This window comes from Ambystoma mexicanum, chromosome 2q, assembly GCF_040938575.1.
Source record: "Ambystoma mexicanum isolate Mex_15411 chromosome 2q, UKY_AmexF1_1, whole genome shotgun sequence".
Classification (NCBI taxonomy): domain Eukaryota; kingdom Metazoa; phylum Chordata; class Amphibia; order Caudata; family Ambystomatidae; genus Ambystoma; species Ambystoma mexicanum.
The window spans coordinates 182,264,957-182,282,776 of NC_090924.1; the positions used below are offsets into that span (position 1 = coordinate 182,264,957).

General features: G+C 43.1%; 1 protein-coding gene across 2 annotated transcripts in view; it reads left to right on the top strand.

Moving 5' to 3' along the window:
• The window catches only part of MYL3 (myosin light chain 3), a 169,746-nt gene that overhangs the window by 37,802 nt on the left and 114,124 nt on the right, over nt 1-17,820 (top strand). For both annotated transcript variants that reach the window (XM_069647094.1, XM_069647096.1), the window contains exon 2: nt 15,194-15,221. In XM_069647094.1, coding sequence (XP_069503195.1) covers nt 15,194-15,221 — 28 coding nt within the window. The remainder of the gene's footprint in view (nt 1-15,193; nt 15,222-17,820) is intronic.

Below are 17,820 nucleotides of genomic sequence, written 5' to 3' on the forward strand. Positions count from 1 at the left end.
CCTTATTTTTAGGCCCACTAGGTGAGGCCTTTGGATGTGGCCACTGTACATGTTGAACCAATATGTGTCTTTGGGGCCAACTAGCCATGGCCAATGGCTATGGCCTTTGAACGTGGAAACTGTACACATAGCACCAATATGTTTCTTTGGGGCCCAATACTTATTGCCTTTGGCCATGGCCACTGGACATGCTGCACTAACAGGTTTCTTTGGTGCCCAATAGCTGTGGCCGAGTGGCATAAAAACCCATTTGTCAAATAGATCTGACAAGTGCAGGCGTTTTTTTTCCCCCCACTCTCTATTCCCATGATAATTTCCCTGGAAATCAATTCCGATTCATACAGTAGTATATTGGCCATTCCCCAGCCTCACCATGTGCCCCCCACCTTTCTTCTTGGTCCTCCCACCCCCAAATTGTTGTTTGCCTACCTGACCCTCTCCCCGTACCCCCATCACTCTTCAGTTCATGTGATGCAGTTTCTTAACCAAGCACATCTTGCGGAATTGCCGCAGTACTCTCATGAGATTCCCCTCGGTATTCCCCCGACAAGCTGAAAATGTTCTTACCGAAACAGGCTCACTAGCCATACAATGCCCCAACTTAGGGGCAGTGACAATCTTTTCACATGGAAAATGTCATCTAAATCCATCCAGCGAGTGAGATGTTATCAGCACTAGAAAGGAACATCTTTGTACAAAGGATTCACCTTAACCATTAGCCACCCTATAATATACATATTTGGCTGAAATGTTCCCAGGAAATTGCTTGCCCTGACCCTCCCTTCTCAAGCCTCCACCAAGTTGGAAAATAGGGGGCAAATGAATTCATCAAAAATAAAAATATTAAAATACATTTGGTTGGGAGGTAAAACAGTTTGTGTTAAGGGGTCAAAAATGCAGTATGCCTACTATGCATTTTATGCTGTGGGCGGTGGGGAGACATGCCATCATGAATGGGTTTTCTTTTTTGTGAGGTGGTGCTGCCGGAAGGTCTGAATCAGTCTTGTGTTGTGGGAGGTGAGGAGTTAGATGGCAGAGTGGGATTTTGTTTTATTGTGTGGGGGAGGGAAAGCACTAGGTATGTGCCTTGCATTATTGAGAAGAAGGACAGCAGATATGGATCTCATGTTGTGGGCAATGTGGAATGAGGATACCACATAATTGAATTTGTTCTGACTTTGCTCTAGTTTGACTCTTACCATTGATGGAATTATTTGCACAGTTTGCAGTCATTTTGCACTGCTGAAAAGTGACTTTGCACTGCCAACACAAACCCTGATGCATGGAACTGTGCAAAGTCTTGTTTTGCACTGCAAAATCTGTGCAAGGGCAGTGCATAGTCATGCGTGCAGTACAACATGACTTTGCCCGGACTTTGCACTGCAAAATTACACTTTGCACAGTTCCATGAATCAGGGTTTGTGTCGGCAGTGCAAAAACACTTTTCACTAGTGCAAAGTCACTTGAAACCCCCACCTCAGTCCACTAATTCTCGTCATTCTTGCTGTATTTATAACAATAACATAAAGAAGTTGAACCTCCCGCAGATACCGCTGGTTGCTTTGACAGGAGGGGATGATCAGCTGAGGGCGATTGTTAGGACCTACTGGGAATCAGTGGGGCTGGCAATGCTAGGCGATGTTTAGCAAGAGGGATCCATTAAGGAGTTTATAGAACTCAACGAAGAGGCGGGGCTACACACGGGCCAATATGTCACGTACATTAGATTGGTGCGGATGATTAAGAACACCTGGCCAGAGACAGTTTTGATAGAAGAACCAGATGCAGTTTTGGAAACAATATATAATATATCCGAAGGAGGTCATGAGATCTCGAGACTGTATGAGATGGTGATGGCTAAGGCGGGGAAAGATTTGACACATCTGAGACTGGACTGGGAGGAGGAAGTGGGGGCCCCGATGGAGGACGGGGTATGGGAGCGTGCCCTGGGTTACCACAAAAAAGTGTCTAGAAATGCCAGATTAAAACAAATACAGCTGTATGTAACGCATAGGGCATGCATGACCCCCTTGAGGATATCCAAGTTCCGAAACGCTGGAATACAAGTGTGTCCTAAATGTAACCTGGAAAACGCTGACATGATACATATGTTTTGGTCGTGCCCGATTATTAGATGCTACTGGGGAGAAGTGGCGCAGAAACTGGCTGATAAAGGGGTTACTCTTGTCACAGACACGGCCTGTGCCTGCTTACTGGGTGGGTTCCCTAGGCCACGGAAACTCAAGCATATTGAGAAACTGAGAAATCTGGCGTATGTGCTTGCGAAACTTAGGATCGCCATGGGGTGGAAGAAATGCCACAAACCTAAGGTGGATGTACGCTGGAAGGACTTGCAGAAATGGGTGGAAGCTGAAACGGTGGCATGGCAAGAAGCGAGTAGCCGGGCTGATGAAGGGGAGGCGGGCACCCTGTTGGCTTGGATAACGCTAATAACAGAATTGTTTGGAGTAATATCAGATCCAACAGACTCAGAAGAGAACGAAACCTGGCCGCATGTGCCAAACATTGAAAGGGATTGACAAATAGGCTCACGAGGGGAGGGAGGGATAATGGGAGCAGTGATTACGATAACTTGATGTGTAATTAAACTATTATGATTATGCTGCTTGCTCGGTTTTTGTTGTTTTGTTTGCATAAAATCAATAAAAGAAATTAAAAAAAAAACATAAAGAAGTTGAAGTTCAACATTAGCAGTCCATGAAAAGCGCTCTTTTGTTGTAGCATAAGTAGGAAGGTACACGGGCTGTAGTATAAATGTAGGACACATATTGTATGAAAAAGGTGCACTTAATGCAGAATAGACAGAAGATTCAGATTACCTTTCTTCCAAATGCAAAGGTTCTAAAGCATGGATACAGGAGACCAATTGGAAGCAATGAGAAAGCTACACATAACTTAGCATAGATTAACAATGAAGATTTGAAGCTACTACCAAGGTGTCCATATCCAGACAGATTTGAAGAGGGACATGGTTTTCAAGTGATGTTTCTATTATGAAGCATAGTAGCAAGCGGCTGTGGTGTGCCATATACAAATTATTACTATAATTATAGATGAAGCAACACTACAGACAGTGAGTGATGACATTTTGAAGATTATACTCTGAGAACGAAATTACACTGAAGAGGTAAAAATGTTGAGAGGTTTAGGGAGTGACAATTTTGACAGGTTGGGCAATACAAGATTAAATGAAGAGCCCAGGAACACACATTCGTTAAGAGGCAAAGCTGGGTTTTGCATTGAAACTGTCATTTCTGCTCATCACTTCTTTCTTTTCCACTTCTTACCATGAACTAAAATAAACTCTGTTCATGGAAAGGACTTGGAAAGTACACAAATCCCATAACCCAACATGACAATTCTAAAAAACAAAACGTTACAAAAGCATTTTTATTGAAAAGGGTAATGATTCTGGCATTTTTGTCTCCATGTCCATGGGAAGTATACACATAGTAGCATATCTAGATTAATGTAATCTTCTGGGTTTTTCTTTTGTATTTTAAAGCTTTAAGTAGACCCAAAGTATTGGCATGTGGGTTGCTATTTATGATGTGCAATAGAACCTTTGAATTGTCAAAACAACAAACCCTTTTTTGTGACAAATACATAGCCCTTTAAATATCCTTGCCAGAGGCCTGTGATTCTTGTCTGCTCTCACCTGTCTAGAACCCCTTTGATTCAAATGGGCCACATGAACAGAAATATCAGGTAATAGGCTAAATGATACTACTAGCATGTGAGACGGCAAACCTTCCCAGTGATATAGAATGATTTGGCCATGAACACGTTATCCTCTGCTGGCAAAGCCAGGATACAAGCATGAATGCGTTGGTTCCTCAGTCTTGAATCTAGATACCTAATAACCTCTCCAGACTAATACATGATGTTTATCAATGGGGGTGGCTGCCTAGGTTTTGCTACCCCCCGCCACCGCCCCCTACATCCCCACTTAGTCCCTAGACCTTCATCTTATTGATTTGATGTTCATTTTGTAATGAAACCACTATCTGGTGCAGGTACATTCTGATAAAAGTACTTGTTGTGCTACATAACGAAGTACACATACATGCAGGTTTATCGACTTCATTCAAAAGGCAGGCTGAGTTGGCATTGCTGAAATTTTGGAAATGATATGATATGATATGATAGTTTATTTATATAGCGCCTTTACACAATGTGTTTCAAAGCGCTTCAAGGCAAGGGAGGGAACAAGGGAAAAAACAATTACATTCTTACAGGCCATGAACAGTAAGGATGTGAAATTAACTATCGTACTCGGCTTGACGACATTTCAGATAGCGCAAGAGCTAAAACATAGATAAGGAAGGGAGGGGGGGAGTGGGAAGGAAATGGGAACAGACAGGCGACTACCGTACTAGGCCTGACGACATTTCAGATAGTGCTGGAGGGAGGCTGGGGAGGAAAAACCAGTAAGGGGAGGGAGCAGGAGACAGACTAGGTTGCTATCATACTAGGTCCGGGGACAATTCTGATAGAGTAAGTGCATAGAAGAAAGTAAGGGGAGGAGATGCAAATGTATTCTTGCATGTAAATAAAAAGCTCTGCAATGATTGCTTAATACACTGAGTTATATTATGAACTAGCACATCACTCAAATGTATCAATATGCATTTCAATGTTGGCTAGTGCACATGATTAATGTAACCCCCAGAAAGGAGAGAATGCTACGGGAGCTGTGCTGTACTGTACACACAACCTATGTCTACCACAGTGAACACAGAAAGTATTGCAGGATGAATTGATCGGAGCAGAATGCATGTTTTGTTTGACAACAGTAAGGCAAGAGGTTTAGAGCCTCAGCAGCACGTGATCAAATATCCTGGCATGGGGTTCTTTGGATCCAGAAGCCTTGTGCTCCCCCTCCCCAAGGCAGAGGCTCGGGGCAAGAGCCCCTTTTGCCTTCCAATAAAGACGTCTATTATGCTCGCAAGTCAATGGAGACGCTCCACATCCCAGATGAAAGAGCAGCTCATTGTTTCTCTCTTAGGTTTTTGTAGTGCTGTAGCTGACAAGGGTTAGTATTATTAAAATCATTGAGGCTCACTCTATTAACCGGAGATGAAAGGATGAGTCTGCCCTGCAGGGCTTCAGGTTGTAGGCATCATAAACCTATGTGACCTATCATACCATCTTACACGACAACAACATGATTTGATTAAGCAATGTAAATAGTGCCAGGTCAGTTTATTGTTGAGAGATGAATGCAGAGTTTCAGGTAGATTACTCTGGTGATCAAAAAAAACCCATTAAGGGCATGATTAACAAACATGTTTTCACTGGGACATTTCTGTGTTAAAACATTTTTGTAAATAAGGCCCTTGGAATATTTGAATTAGAGGACACGACTTAAGACGTTAATACCTCCAAATTAATTAAGCACAGTTGTGATCAATGGGAAAATACTGGGATTTTGAATTCAAGACACGTCGGATCATAGAAGCTGAAATGAACGTTCCACTGATTGAACCCACATTCACCCACTGTTTTCCTTAGACTGTAGTATATAGTTACAGAGGCCTACATCTGAAATGATTGCATGTGGTGGCAACCCCTGGGCCTCTTTGGTACTTAAGCCGCCTTTAACATTTCCACATGACTTCACAAGTGTGGTCAATGGGCCCAATTATGTGGAATTATTTCAAGCGCATACTTTGTTTGAATGCCAGGGCTCAAATTCACCAGGTCTTAGAAAACCTAGACGTCACCGTAAACCACTGGTGCATGTCGTCATGAGCTTGAATTTCTAGTGACTTGAGGAAACTAAAAGCAGACGATTTTGAGTAAAACAATGTGCCACACAATTGGGGATTGCTGCTATTAACATAACTTGTTGTGGCCATTAGAACTGTAAGCCAGGATTGAAGAGGGTTTCTTCTCTGTCTTTTATTAAGTTGAACATGAGACTAATAGCAGGGATCGAAATTGAGACTGGCTAAGCAGGAGCTAAAAGCATCTCCTTGTTGTCCAGCATTAACCAGTGGCCAGGAGCTTCCTTAGTGGGATAAGGAGCTAGTACGTGCAAATCTAACAACTGTAAATCTATAAGATGTAAAAACCTAATTGTGGCCATTATTTATGACCCCTTGTGCTTTTAATGTTGTACAGATGAGTGGTAATGTTTGTTTATAGATTGTCCCAAACACACACAGGTAAATTGACATAGATGTGCTTGGTAGGCATCAGTTGACCTGGGGAGCCAGAAGGAGCTCCTGGATGCATTGTTGTCAAGCTAACCACGTGCTCCTGGGCTACATGCAGGAGCTAAATAGCTCACAGCTCCCCTCAATTCTGATCTCTGCTAAAAGTGGCACTTTTAGCAATTATGGGAGTTTGAAGAGCTCCTTGTGGCATGTATTATATAACGGGTGGGCTTCACTTCGCCCTTCAGAGCACAACACGATTATATTAACGGTTGGCTGCAAGACACTAGGGTAATCGAGTGAGATGGTTTTGATATTTGGGGATAGGGAATGGGATTGCTTTTGGGATATTACAGAAGGTCAACTAGCAGAGTAGCAATTGGAGGCAGAAGGTGTCTGTGACATTATTTTAAAAGGGTATATTGATTTGCTGGTGGGGTTACTTCCAATTCCGCTGGGTCCCATTAGATCGAACAAATCAGTATTGCAGTGACTGTTGCTGATCTTGGTAGAGTGATAATGGGGTGTGTGTATGCCACAGGGCTTTACATTAATTACATTTCCAGATGTTAAAACGGGTGTTCAGGCTATTTGTAAAAATGTAGCATTTTCACAGACAAAGGAAATGAGGCACAGGACGGGGACATGGAGTGCACAAAATCACACACGTTTTGGTCTGGTCACGTAAAAGGTTTGGAATAAGACTATATATATATATATATATATATATATATATATATATATATATATATATATATATATATATAGACAGAGAGAGAGAGAGAGAGAAAGAGAGAGAGAGAGAGAGAGCCCACCAGTCACCGGTAGACCACTTCCTTTACAAATGATGCACCTTATCTTCTCACCAGTCTATAACACATGGGAGCAATATGCTCAAGTGATGCTAAAAAGGAGTGAGTGTTTGCCTTTTTCCAGGTGGAAGGATGTCAATCATGATATACCTCAAGGAGCAGTGTAAAAGCATATCCGTGCCTGAGGAACAATCCAGCAGCATCCCCCTAACACATTACAAGAACTGGTATATAATAATGGAAAGTGGAGCGTACTACTTTCATTCCATGTCCACCACCACTGGGGGAGACCATGGCGGAATGGAGGAAGGGTCTGGGTCTCGACCCTCGAGTTTGAAGTAAGTGTGGGTGCAGACCCTGCAGCCCAATCCCTGTGAGCATTGTCTGTCTGGAATCCCAGCCCCCCAGACAAGACCACAGGGCTAGGACTAACAGCACCGTCGGCCACTGTACTCTCAGAAATATAGAGACGGTAGCCTGGTACTATAAGCAGCTTACCGGCAATTTCGGCTTACCATTTCCGCCACCGCGATATCACATGCGGCGGCAGAACGGTAAGTTCCCAGTCCCATAGGACTCTATAGGATGAGAACCGCTGAAGCATCGGCACCATTGTTAATTGTGCCGGAGCTTCAGTGAATGATCTGCCAGTAGGGGCCTGAACTACCGGCAGGTCAGGCCTGCCAGTAGTTCACAGCTCCTACTGCCAAGCACTGAGTGAGCCGGTCCGGGAAAGGTGCCTGTAACATTGTTACCGGCACCTTAATTCCAGACCGACTCACTTGTAATGACCCCCTGTGACTCCATTAGGAACTCCTTCCACCATGAAAACAATGGAACTTGCTATCTGCCATTACCCCAGCTCCCTCTTACTATGATGCAGTATGTTAACCCTCTCTGCTGGACATGAAATGGGGACAGCACAGAGTGAAAAGAAAGTCATAGGAAAGCAAATACAAAATATACAATTATGTACATGGGGAGGGGTGGACATTCAGGGAGGGCATGTTGCCACGGTTCATCTCAAGGTCACCTGCCAAAAGTGAGGGGTGGCTTATTTAAAGCAGTCTTGAAGTCCTGAACCATAGTTGGGGTACGCCGTTTCAGGGACAGCATCCAATGTGGGTAAAGGGGTGGATGAGAGAGAAGGGCAGGGTTGCTAGTAGCAAGGAACACTTGGGATCCTAGAATTTGAGGCACGGATGGCCAGGACCTAGACTCGGCTAGGTGGGTGGGCGCCAAAGTTGAGAAGAAGGATTTTGAAGGGCACCGCGCTGCACGGCAAGCCACCCACCATGTGCTTTTGCAACATGCTTCACTTTCTGGTGTGCAGTTCAGATCTTTGTTAAAATCAACGCTGAGAAATGCAGCAGTATGAAAAATAACATGGTCTCTCGCCATGACTTTAGAGGCATGGCCATCTGCGTAGCTTACGTCTGCCAATTTCCAGAGCTGACCACAGAAGAAGCCACGTTATGATGAGGCATCAGCACACAGGGACAGAAGGCATGCCTCCCAACAACTCGAGGAAACTGGAACCAGGTGGCGTCTGTGTGTGTGTGTGTGAGAGAGAGAGAGGACAGGGCATGTGCAGCACATAAAACCAGTCATAAGTGTCAATAAAACCGCCCAGACATATAATAGGGTTGCATTTCATGTGAAAAACGTAATAAAAACGTATGCCGTTCCCTTTCCCTTTCACCGCTGCGTGGGAACAATTACTCCCTGGTGTTGGCAGGCACTAGCAGGCTGCCTACGCATTTTATCCAGAATAAACCCCGGCTCACTCTAGGAAAGCTCCTGCCTTGCTACCGTTCCGACCAGCAGCCAACGTCGCATTCACAGCCCCGTTGCTTAAAAGGTGTCGGGTTCAAGCACGTTGGCAGAACTTGACTCCTGCTTACACTGTGCGCTCGCAGTGTCGAGAACAACATTTAGAGAAGGGGCTGTGAGCAAAGGACACCAGCTGTCAGCAAATGGCAGCACTTAGGGAAATAGGCCCGGGGGCAGGTGCTCCATCTTCTCTCGGAAATTGGAAACTACAGAAAAGATCAAAAATCCACATCATTTGGTAAAACATATAATGGGGGTAATTTTCCAGGTGAAGCAACTAGGGAAAATGGCAGTTAATGTGTCTACTGGTAGTTTTTCTGATCCCTCTCAATTTGCTAAATTTGCATGGTGCAATTAGGGAGTGCGGCAGACATAACGCGTCAGCCTCCATTTCTTGCTCTGCCACAGAAATGTGGGAACATTAATGCCAGCAAGTATTTTCATCCTGGCATTAATGCCTGCCTTAAATTGACACCTGATCAAATCAGGCCGATTCCATAGCAATCCGTTGCCAATGCTGCCCACAAAGCACACTTCGCAGACAGCTTTTAGACTTTTCCAATAACATGGTGGAAAAGTGAAGAGTAAAGGCAATGTTGCCTTTATTTCACCCCTCACGTTTCCGCCACCTATTGGAAATGAGGAAAATTGCGGTGAGGAGAGACCATTCGCAGAGAAGTGCAAACAGAGTTGGTCAACTCTGTGTAGTGGACATAGTCAACATAAATGGCCATCAATAAGTGTGCAGCCAACACAAACTTCCACAATCATGGATCATTAATTCATACCACCTGGAGAGGGCTCGAAGAGATCCTAGATCCTGTCTTTCCAAGGGTCTGCTAATACATTACAGTTGTCAGGCATGAGCCCATAGGCCTCTGTACCTTCTCTGCAGTGCCTAACATGTTGTGTGGGGATCATAAAGAAGTATTTCATTATGCATTTATACCTTTATGTTAACCTTTTGAAGTTGTTTCTTCACTTTCTATACATTGCCGGAGCTTATGAAAGCTTACACATATAGGTCGTGTGTAATAAGGTGTGAGGCTACTCCAAAAATCTTGCAGTTACAAAAACAGAAAAAAAATAGATTGCACACTCCTACCAAGATGAGCAAATCATATTTTGTTTAAAATGTAGTTTTAGAGGATCAAACATAAGCAATGGCTTTCATGTATAAATAGATGGGTTTTATGTCCACTTATGCATTTAACTAACACTATAGCTTTGCCAAGTTTCCAAATTACAAAACCGAACAGTGTTGGATAGAGGATTTTGAATAATTCTTACACACTAGAGTTGCTTTGGGAAATCAGCCTGCCAAGCCATTACAGAAGGGGAAACACATAGGCAAACCAAGTTTGGTCCTTAACTAAAATTGAAGCGCAATGAATGGAAGGTTCGGAAAAAATCTAAATCACTGGCAGTGGTCTTGTCAACCCTACAAAACATTATTATTCAGCCTGTCTTGCCATATAGGGTGTCATCAGTGATGCCCCACTCTTCAATTTAGCAAAAAGTTCAGAATACAGCTTTCTCCTTGTATGAGCAGGTCATGTGATAGAACACTCCAAGGCAGCCTTCTTGAGTTAGTATTCCATGGGTTATTGCCAATACTCTCTTATTGCCCCTTAATTCCACAATGTAATGTTGCCATCCAGAATGGATATCACACATATTGAATATCATATAATATGTATGCACCTAGACCCGCGGTAGGGGCATTAATGATCTGGTTACAGGCTGAGAGAAGTGCCGGTCCTAACAAGGGTCCCAACACGGTTACCAAACCTATAATGCCCCACTCCAAGGGGGTTATTGCTATTAGCATCAGACCATGATTTCCAAGATGCTAATAGTGTGAACTGGCACAGGGGCAGTTTTTCAAGTTAAAAAGAGAACTATAAAAAAATATGGCTACCATGTTACAATGCTAGTCCTGCCTCCTTTTCCACTGCAGTCATAGGAGGAGTGATTGAGCGGGGAGATGAGTGTTGCCATTCATGTGCTCGGCCTGGAGTGGAAGTGAAAGGAGTGGGGGCGACTGGAGGCAGGGAGAGGAATGAAGAGATATGTGTCAGGCAAATACCAATGTCTTCGAAACTATGATGTATATTTCCAATAGCTTTCTGGACTTGTTTTTTCAAAATGTTTCATATCGCGTGGTTTCAGTCGACAAGCTGGACGGAGATACATTAGGATCTAACCCATTTTGATGAGAATATAATTGTTTTCTCATTGTACATTGTTCGGCCTTGTTAGGATCACTTGGATATCTAGAAGGTACATTGGTAATTTTTATACATAAGGAAAGAAGAACGTGTGCCAGAGTAATTTATTAATCACAAAGAACTTAATATGGTAGACCAGTCTCTAAGCGCGGAACCATGATTCAAACCAGTGTTGTTCTGTTTTCAGGACAAACACATTTCTCCTGAGCCATCCCCATGGCCCAGATATTGAGAGATGCTTACAGCAGAGCTCTGAGAACATGCAATTGTAATTCCTGAAGGAAATCAACAATTATTTCACGTATACTAATTCTCTTCACAATCGTAAGCCACCATTTTATTTGCATATTGATCTTGCTGTAGATTTCAAAGATTATGGCAAGTTGACTGCCTTTTAACTAGTTTAATATATCAGTTGTCATAGTTTATTGTTCTGTGAGAAGGATTTCTCTCCTGGTTTGTTTCAAGAGTCCCAGATGTGTCACCCTATGGTGATTTGAGGGATGCTGCCTTTGAGTTTTTTCGGATTCTCAATTAGGTAGTACGGCCAAGCAGTCAAGGCTAATCTTCAGAGAGCGGCGGATGCTTTAAAAGTACAGTAATCCCTCTGATAAACTCCCAGTAACATAAGGTCTACACACTTTATCTGCAAATACGTCTTGTTCACATGAAGGTTGAGTAAAATAATGGCTTTACATAATAAAGGCAAGTAATAATAATCTTTTAAGAATATTCAAGAACTGTGAAATATTTGACCAACAGGCAGGCACGAATGTTCAATAAGTCAACACGTGTGTTGGTGATGCTCACCTGCAATATTACAATTGTCCAAGAGAATTAAGTGTCCCTGTTCATGCCAATGAAGGTAAGTACAGATAAGTAAAAGGTCTTCACATGAGATGTAATGAGAGGTAGGTGCCCCAAAAGGACCCTAAGAATGATAAAGGGCAGAGACAACAGAAGGGATCATGACCCTAAGAATGATTCCCCAGCATTCTGTGTTGGAGATTTCAGAGAGGCGTCACCTGGATGAGCAAAGTCTGCAAGTAAAGACCCAGAGCCACAAATTACAAAACAAAGAAGACTAGACAAATAAAGCGATCCCCCAATGGGAGATCCATATGAATAAATCCGGCAAGTGTGCAGTGGCACCTGGAGAGTTCCAAGTGGCAAATGGGATTACCAAAAAACCATCTCAGACCAAAAATACCTGGAAAGACTCAAAGAATATGGCAAACTATTACTTTATTATCAGCTCAAATAAAGTAGGGAAACTGGTGAACAAACAAATTGCAGCTTACACACTCTGTGCTTTTTCAATCATACAAAAGTTTTATACTTCGATGTTCATCAGCTATGATGTCATCCTATGTGTCAAATAGTAAAAACCTATCGGGTGGAGGGATTGGTTAAGGGATTATATATACCTGTATATTGTTTAGGTGTCAGTAACATAATTGTCTGCCCCTTATCTGGTAAGCACGCCTCAGAATACCTCTAAATATGTATAATACAGATTATTACAGAATAACAACAGTGGATTGGCTGCTGCAACATTGTATAGTACACTGCTACATAGGTTCTTGTGATTGGTTGGCATTCTCTCCCTACCTTGGACTTTCTGCTCAGCAGCACATGAGCAAAATAAAACCCAGATGCAGGGAATAAAGTCAGACTACAACCCATATGGTCAATTAGCCTACCATCTCTCATCAGTTAAGCCTCAAGCCAAGGCTTCTTTTTAATTAATCTTTTAATTCAGTTATGGCCTAATGATTAGGCCTTGTTTTCGTGTCTTGGATTATGTGTGAGGCGAGCACAATTTTTCCATTTCAACCTTTTATTTGATGCTATTTAATTCAATTATACAGGGTGCTATTACTCCTCTCAACCTCTGGAGACTTTGTTATTCCATCTCACGTATGCTTTCTCCGTCTTTAATTGTTTAATATTTGGCACTTGAAAATGTTTTCTTCATTACTACTCTCAGAGAAATTTGCCTTGTGTACATAGCTTATCCTCTTTGACTCCCATTATGCCTTACAATTAGTTCTTGAAGTTACATCCTTGATCCCAGAGCAACAAACTTTCTTTATTCCTGGGACAAAGCTGTTTTCCACCACGTTTCAGGTCTGCAGCCTTGGTCCGTCTCTGCGGTACTTTGGTCATTCTTAACTTGAGTCCGACGGACATTTTTTCTTCATGGGCGCTCCAATTACATTTTGTTTTCTTCTGCAGCAACCGTCTATATTTCTTATTTCTACGTATATACATTTATTGATCCTCTACTCACTAATCTTCTCAATGAATATGATTTCTTTGTCTCTGCATACATGTTTCTCTTATTACTTCAAATACATCTCTATTTGTCAAGTATTTGTGCATCGTTTCAGTGCGTCTGTGTGTCTAGTCTTCATGATGTCACTCTGCTCTGGTATGATTTCTCTTATAGCTCTTATATGTCCATTGATGTATGTAGACATCCTTACACAACATCAGTGCGAGGGTACATTTGATACAGTTCTCTAGATAAATAATGTCTCTCGTATCTTCGATGTGGTATAGGGCCGATACCTGGTGTTACAAACAGTGCTCTCTTACTGTTATTACAGTATGATGTAGGTGAGGGGGCAGGCACTAGAGATGACGTATACATCTGCCTCTCTACATCAGTGTAGCATGGACTCCAAGTTTACAGGGTGGGGTGCCTGAAAGAGAAGTTGGAGAGGTTATGGTTTTTGCCATAGATTAGCAACTGGCAGGTCACAGGTTGTGTTTAGATCAAAGTGCATCAATACATGCCACTGGAAGTGTCCATGCCAGGAGATGGTACCAGGGAACTGCTGCACAATTCCATGGGCAAAAGAAGGGTTAGCAGCAGTGACACCCAAGACGGTATGTCTGAAGGATCCATTGCTCTGGTTTTGAGTTCAAGCAGTTGGCCGAAGTTATGCAAGTTCAGTGTGCACAAAACACATCCAAAAGAACACATCTACATCGCCAAAGACCCACTTATAGAAAAGAGTAATGTGCCCAGAGGGGCCTGGATGGAGCTTACTTAAATAAAATAGAGCATCACAAAATCAATCAACAAGTGACAGGGGAGTCACACAGTGGGCAAAAGGGTTGCCTTTCTTCCTAACACATTCATATTTTCAGATTTCAGATGTCAGATAACACATTCATATAGTGTTCTTCCCCCAGTTGACCACCCCTTGCCCCCTTTGTGTGAGGGTGTATTCACCATGATTGTTTTAGTCATGGGCGACTGGAATTCTTCCTGCTGTCTTTTGCTCAACTTCTTTTTTTTTTTTGCTTTTCTTTTTTATTTCTTCTTTTTTTCCTTCTGGAGTTTTCATTGGTCACCATTTCATAATTCTTGAAGTAAGTTAATTTAACTTCCATTTAGTGCACTCCATGGACTCAATGTTGGATTAATGTCACAAGAGGCAGCTTTTACTTTGACATGTTTGGGGACGTGTTCCATTGTGTCGTTGTTCTATAGTGTTTCCAAAGTCATTAGATCTTTGAATGTAAATCGACTTGGACAACTCTATTTATATGTGGAGTTTGGAAAAACGTTCATATTTTGAAAACCCATCTTCACCTTTAGCTTTCTGACAAGCATGCAGGTGCTTATCGGTGTTTGCACATGGATAAAAAGTTAAAACCTCAGGAAAGCAAAACCTGAAGCTCTGCCAATGTTCAGCCGAAGCATACCCACACTCTTCATGATCTGCAAGGGATCCCAGACCTCCTCAGCCGACTTAACTCAGTGTCCCTTTAATACTGCCTCATTTGGCAGAGAACTCAATGAATTGCTATCACTGTTTTTTTTTTCGTGTCTGCTATGCTTGGCTTAGTGGTGTGGTAAAAGGCAGAGCCTGCAATTTGTATTCAATTGTATTGATTTCTAACCACACATTTACTATCTTAAGATCCATGACCTTTGTGCAGCCTCACTTACTAAATAAAATATGTTCTCGAAACGTGATGCAAGCATATGAAACAGGTTTAAATCACCATGCACTACGAGTGTTAAAATACATTAAAACAATTTGAATAACTGTTTCCATTGAACTTGAGAATCACTTTTCTGGATACTAAACTTTGCTTTTTTAAATTTGGTTTGCAGATTGAATTCACAGCGGAACAAATTGAAGGTAAGATTTGATGAGACTTCCCAGACTGGCATGTTGTTTGCCTTAGCCTAAAATGATCGATGCATACACGCTCTGATCTCAGTGCAACTGATCATTGATGTTTAGCGTGTATTCAATAATATCATAGAAATGTTATAACTGTAATCTACCATAGACTTTTGCATGATCATGTACTTTAACGCTATGTATGTCATAAAGAGAACAATATGACCAGGTTCAGCTGTTATTTAACACATTTTGTCATTTGTACTGGATCATTGTGATCACGCTGCCGCCCATAATGTCGACTTTCAAAAAGCTGAAAGCTGACTTCCGTTATAGCGCGACGCAGTGATCACATACATCACTGTGGCCTGCATCCCCCTTTCCTGCCTCCCCCAACCCATTTACTTTTTCGGTGGCACACACAGAAGTGTCCCGCCGTCTGCACTGTATCCCTGAGGCATCAGTTTTGTCCCACTAACGTGGGTCTGAACTGGCGCTGCAGGGTCCTTTTTTCTTTTTTTGTTTTTTAAAACTTTTCTCTTTATTGTCCCTCGCAACCATCTGAAGGATGCAGGGGACACCCACACAACTCCTGAGCCCCATTACTCTGACTAGTGGGAGTGGAGGACACCACTGCAATCCCCTCTATCATTAATCAGTGTAATGGGGGTTGGGATTTTAGTATGATGCAAAGGCGCCGTATTCGGTATAGGCAAAAAGTTTAAGTCGCAGTATTTGTAGAAACCCATTTGTACTTACATTTAAACACAATGGGGCTCATTACGTGTCCGGCAGTAACCCTGCCGATGCGACCGGCGGTTTTCCACTGGACCCGTTAATAATTACCAGCGCCTGATTTCCCGGTGCCACCAGACTATTCCAAGTGCGGCGGCTGGGAAGGCAGATGCCGGCAATTTCGTTAATCCCCACTCCCCGCTGCTGTTGCTAACAGTGCTGGTGCTTCTGTGACTGGTCTGCCTACCGTGGCCGCTGTGCACAGCAGGATCACACCTGTTGGGTACGGCTGCTCCAGCAGGCAGACCTCTAATATGCTTTCCGGAAACAATGGTGCCGTTAAGCTTAACAGCACCCTTGTTTCCGGACCGGCAGAGTCTGAATGAGGCCCAATGTGTGTACTCTATTGCTGTCTATCCACCTCCTCAATCCATCTGTGAATGTATTATATGTTGCTTTTGTTATACATTTGCATGCTAATACAGCTTTAACAAGACAGGCAAGGATTCACTGATATCAAATCCCACTATAAATTGTATTATTATATAGGGGTGGTGAGTACGCCTCTCCTCCATTCTCCTCCATCCCCACACCCCCTGGGAAAGGCCAACTGCGAAAATGTCCCCATACTTACAATGAGACATCCTGAAATATTGCCCACTGCCACCTCCACCCCGGGAAAATGAAACCTTTACTCACCTGGTAGTATAATGTTAGCAGGCACAGGTCTGCAAAGATCTCACTATTATATATGCATAGCTTTGACAAACTGTTCCAATACGGATGTCAATTCATCAAAATATCAGGGGTAGCACAAGTGAAATTACTTGCCTGATGTTGTCCGAGGGAGCCTCACTATACATAATGTTACCCTTGTGATATCACTGGGACAGACTATATGCATAAACATAAAAGCCATTCAAACACAGCAACTGAATAATGCTTGTTTGTCGACAGTAGATATCCCTCCCAACAGACATCACTCAACAGTATGCTACACCTTTATGATCATCTTAGATATCACAGCTCCTGCCATGCGTGATATGATATGACATTTATAACGTGCCTATACACAAGTGTTTCAAGGCGAGAGGAGGCGAGGGAGGGGAAAGAAAGGGAGGACAAAGACAACGATCTTACTAGGGTTGGCGACACTGATATTGCGCAAGTGCAGGGGAGAGGGACGGGGAAAAGTGCCAGGGGAAGGGGAGGAAGGGTAAGTGCAGGACACAGTATCAAAACAATTATTGCGGCCAGCAGGTGGCAGCGCAGTGATTAAGTACAGACAACAAGTGTCTGATAAGTGCAGGCAACGTGACTGTAGGGTTGCAGATACAGACCCAAGTGCAAGGAATGCCAGGAGGCAGTGCAGGTGTGTAACTGTGCGGCCAGAGACCTGGACCCGAAGTTCAGAGGGTAGCCAGGTGACCAGTGCAATATCAGACAGGTGATCATCAGGGAAGAGGAAGAGAGAATGCAGAAGCAAAGAGGAATGTCTTGAGATGCTTCTGGAACCAGAGATGGTTCTGCTCAAGTTTCAGAGAGGCAGGGAGGCTGTTCCAGAGGGAGGCTCCAGCAGAAGAGATGTGAGCTTCGATGTGAGCTCTCTTCATAGTGAGGACAGAGAGTTGGTATTGCCTTTTGGACCAAGCGGCAGGCCAGTTTCTCAGAGGATGTACAAGATTCAAACCATTTCCTCTCTATGTGCACACAAGGGTCCCCACTTAGAAATAGACCTGCATGCAGAGCTCCGGGCGATTCCCGTCTGAACGTAACAGAACCTCAAACCTGGCTGTCATTTTACTTCTCTCCCCACTCACCTAACCCACTCCTTTCTCTTTGAGATCTGCCAGAGTGCACGGAGACCATTCAAATCCCA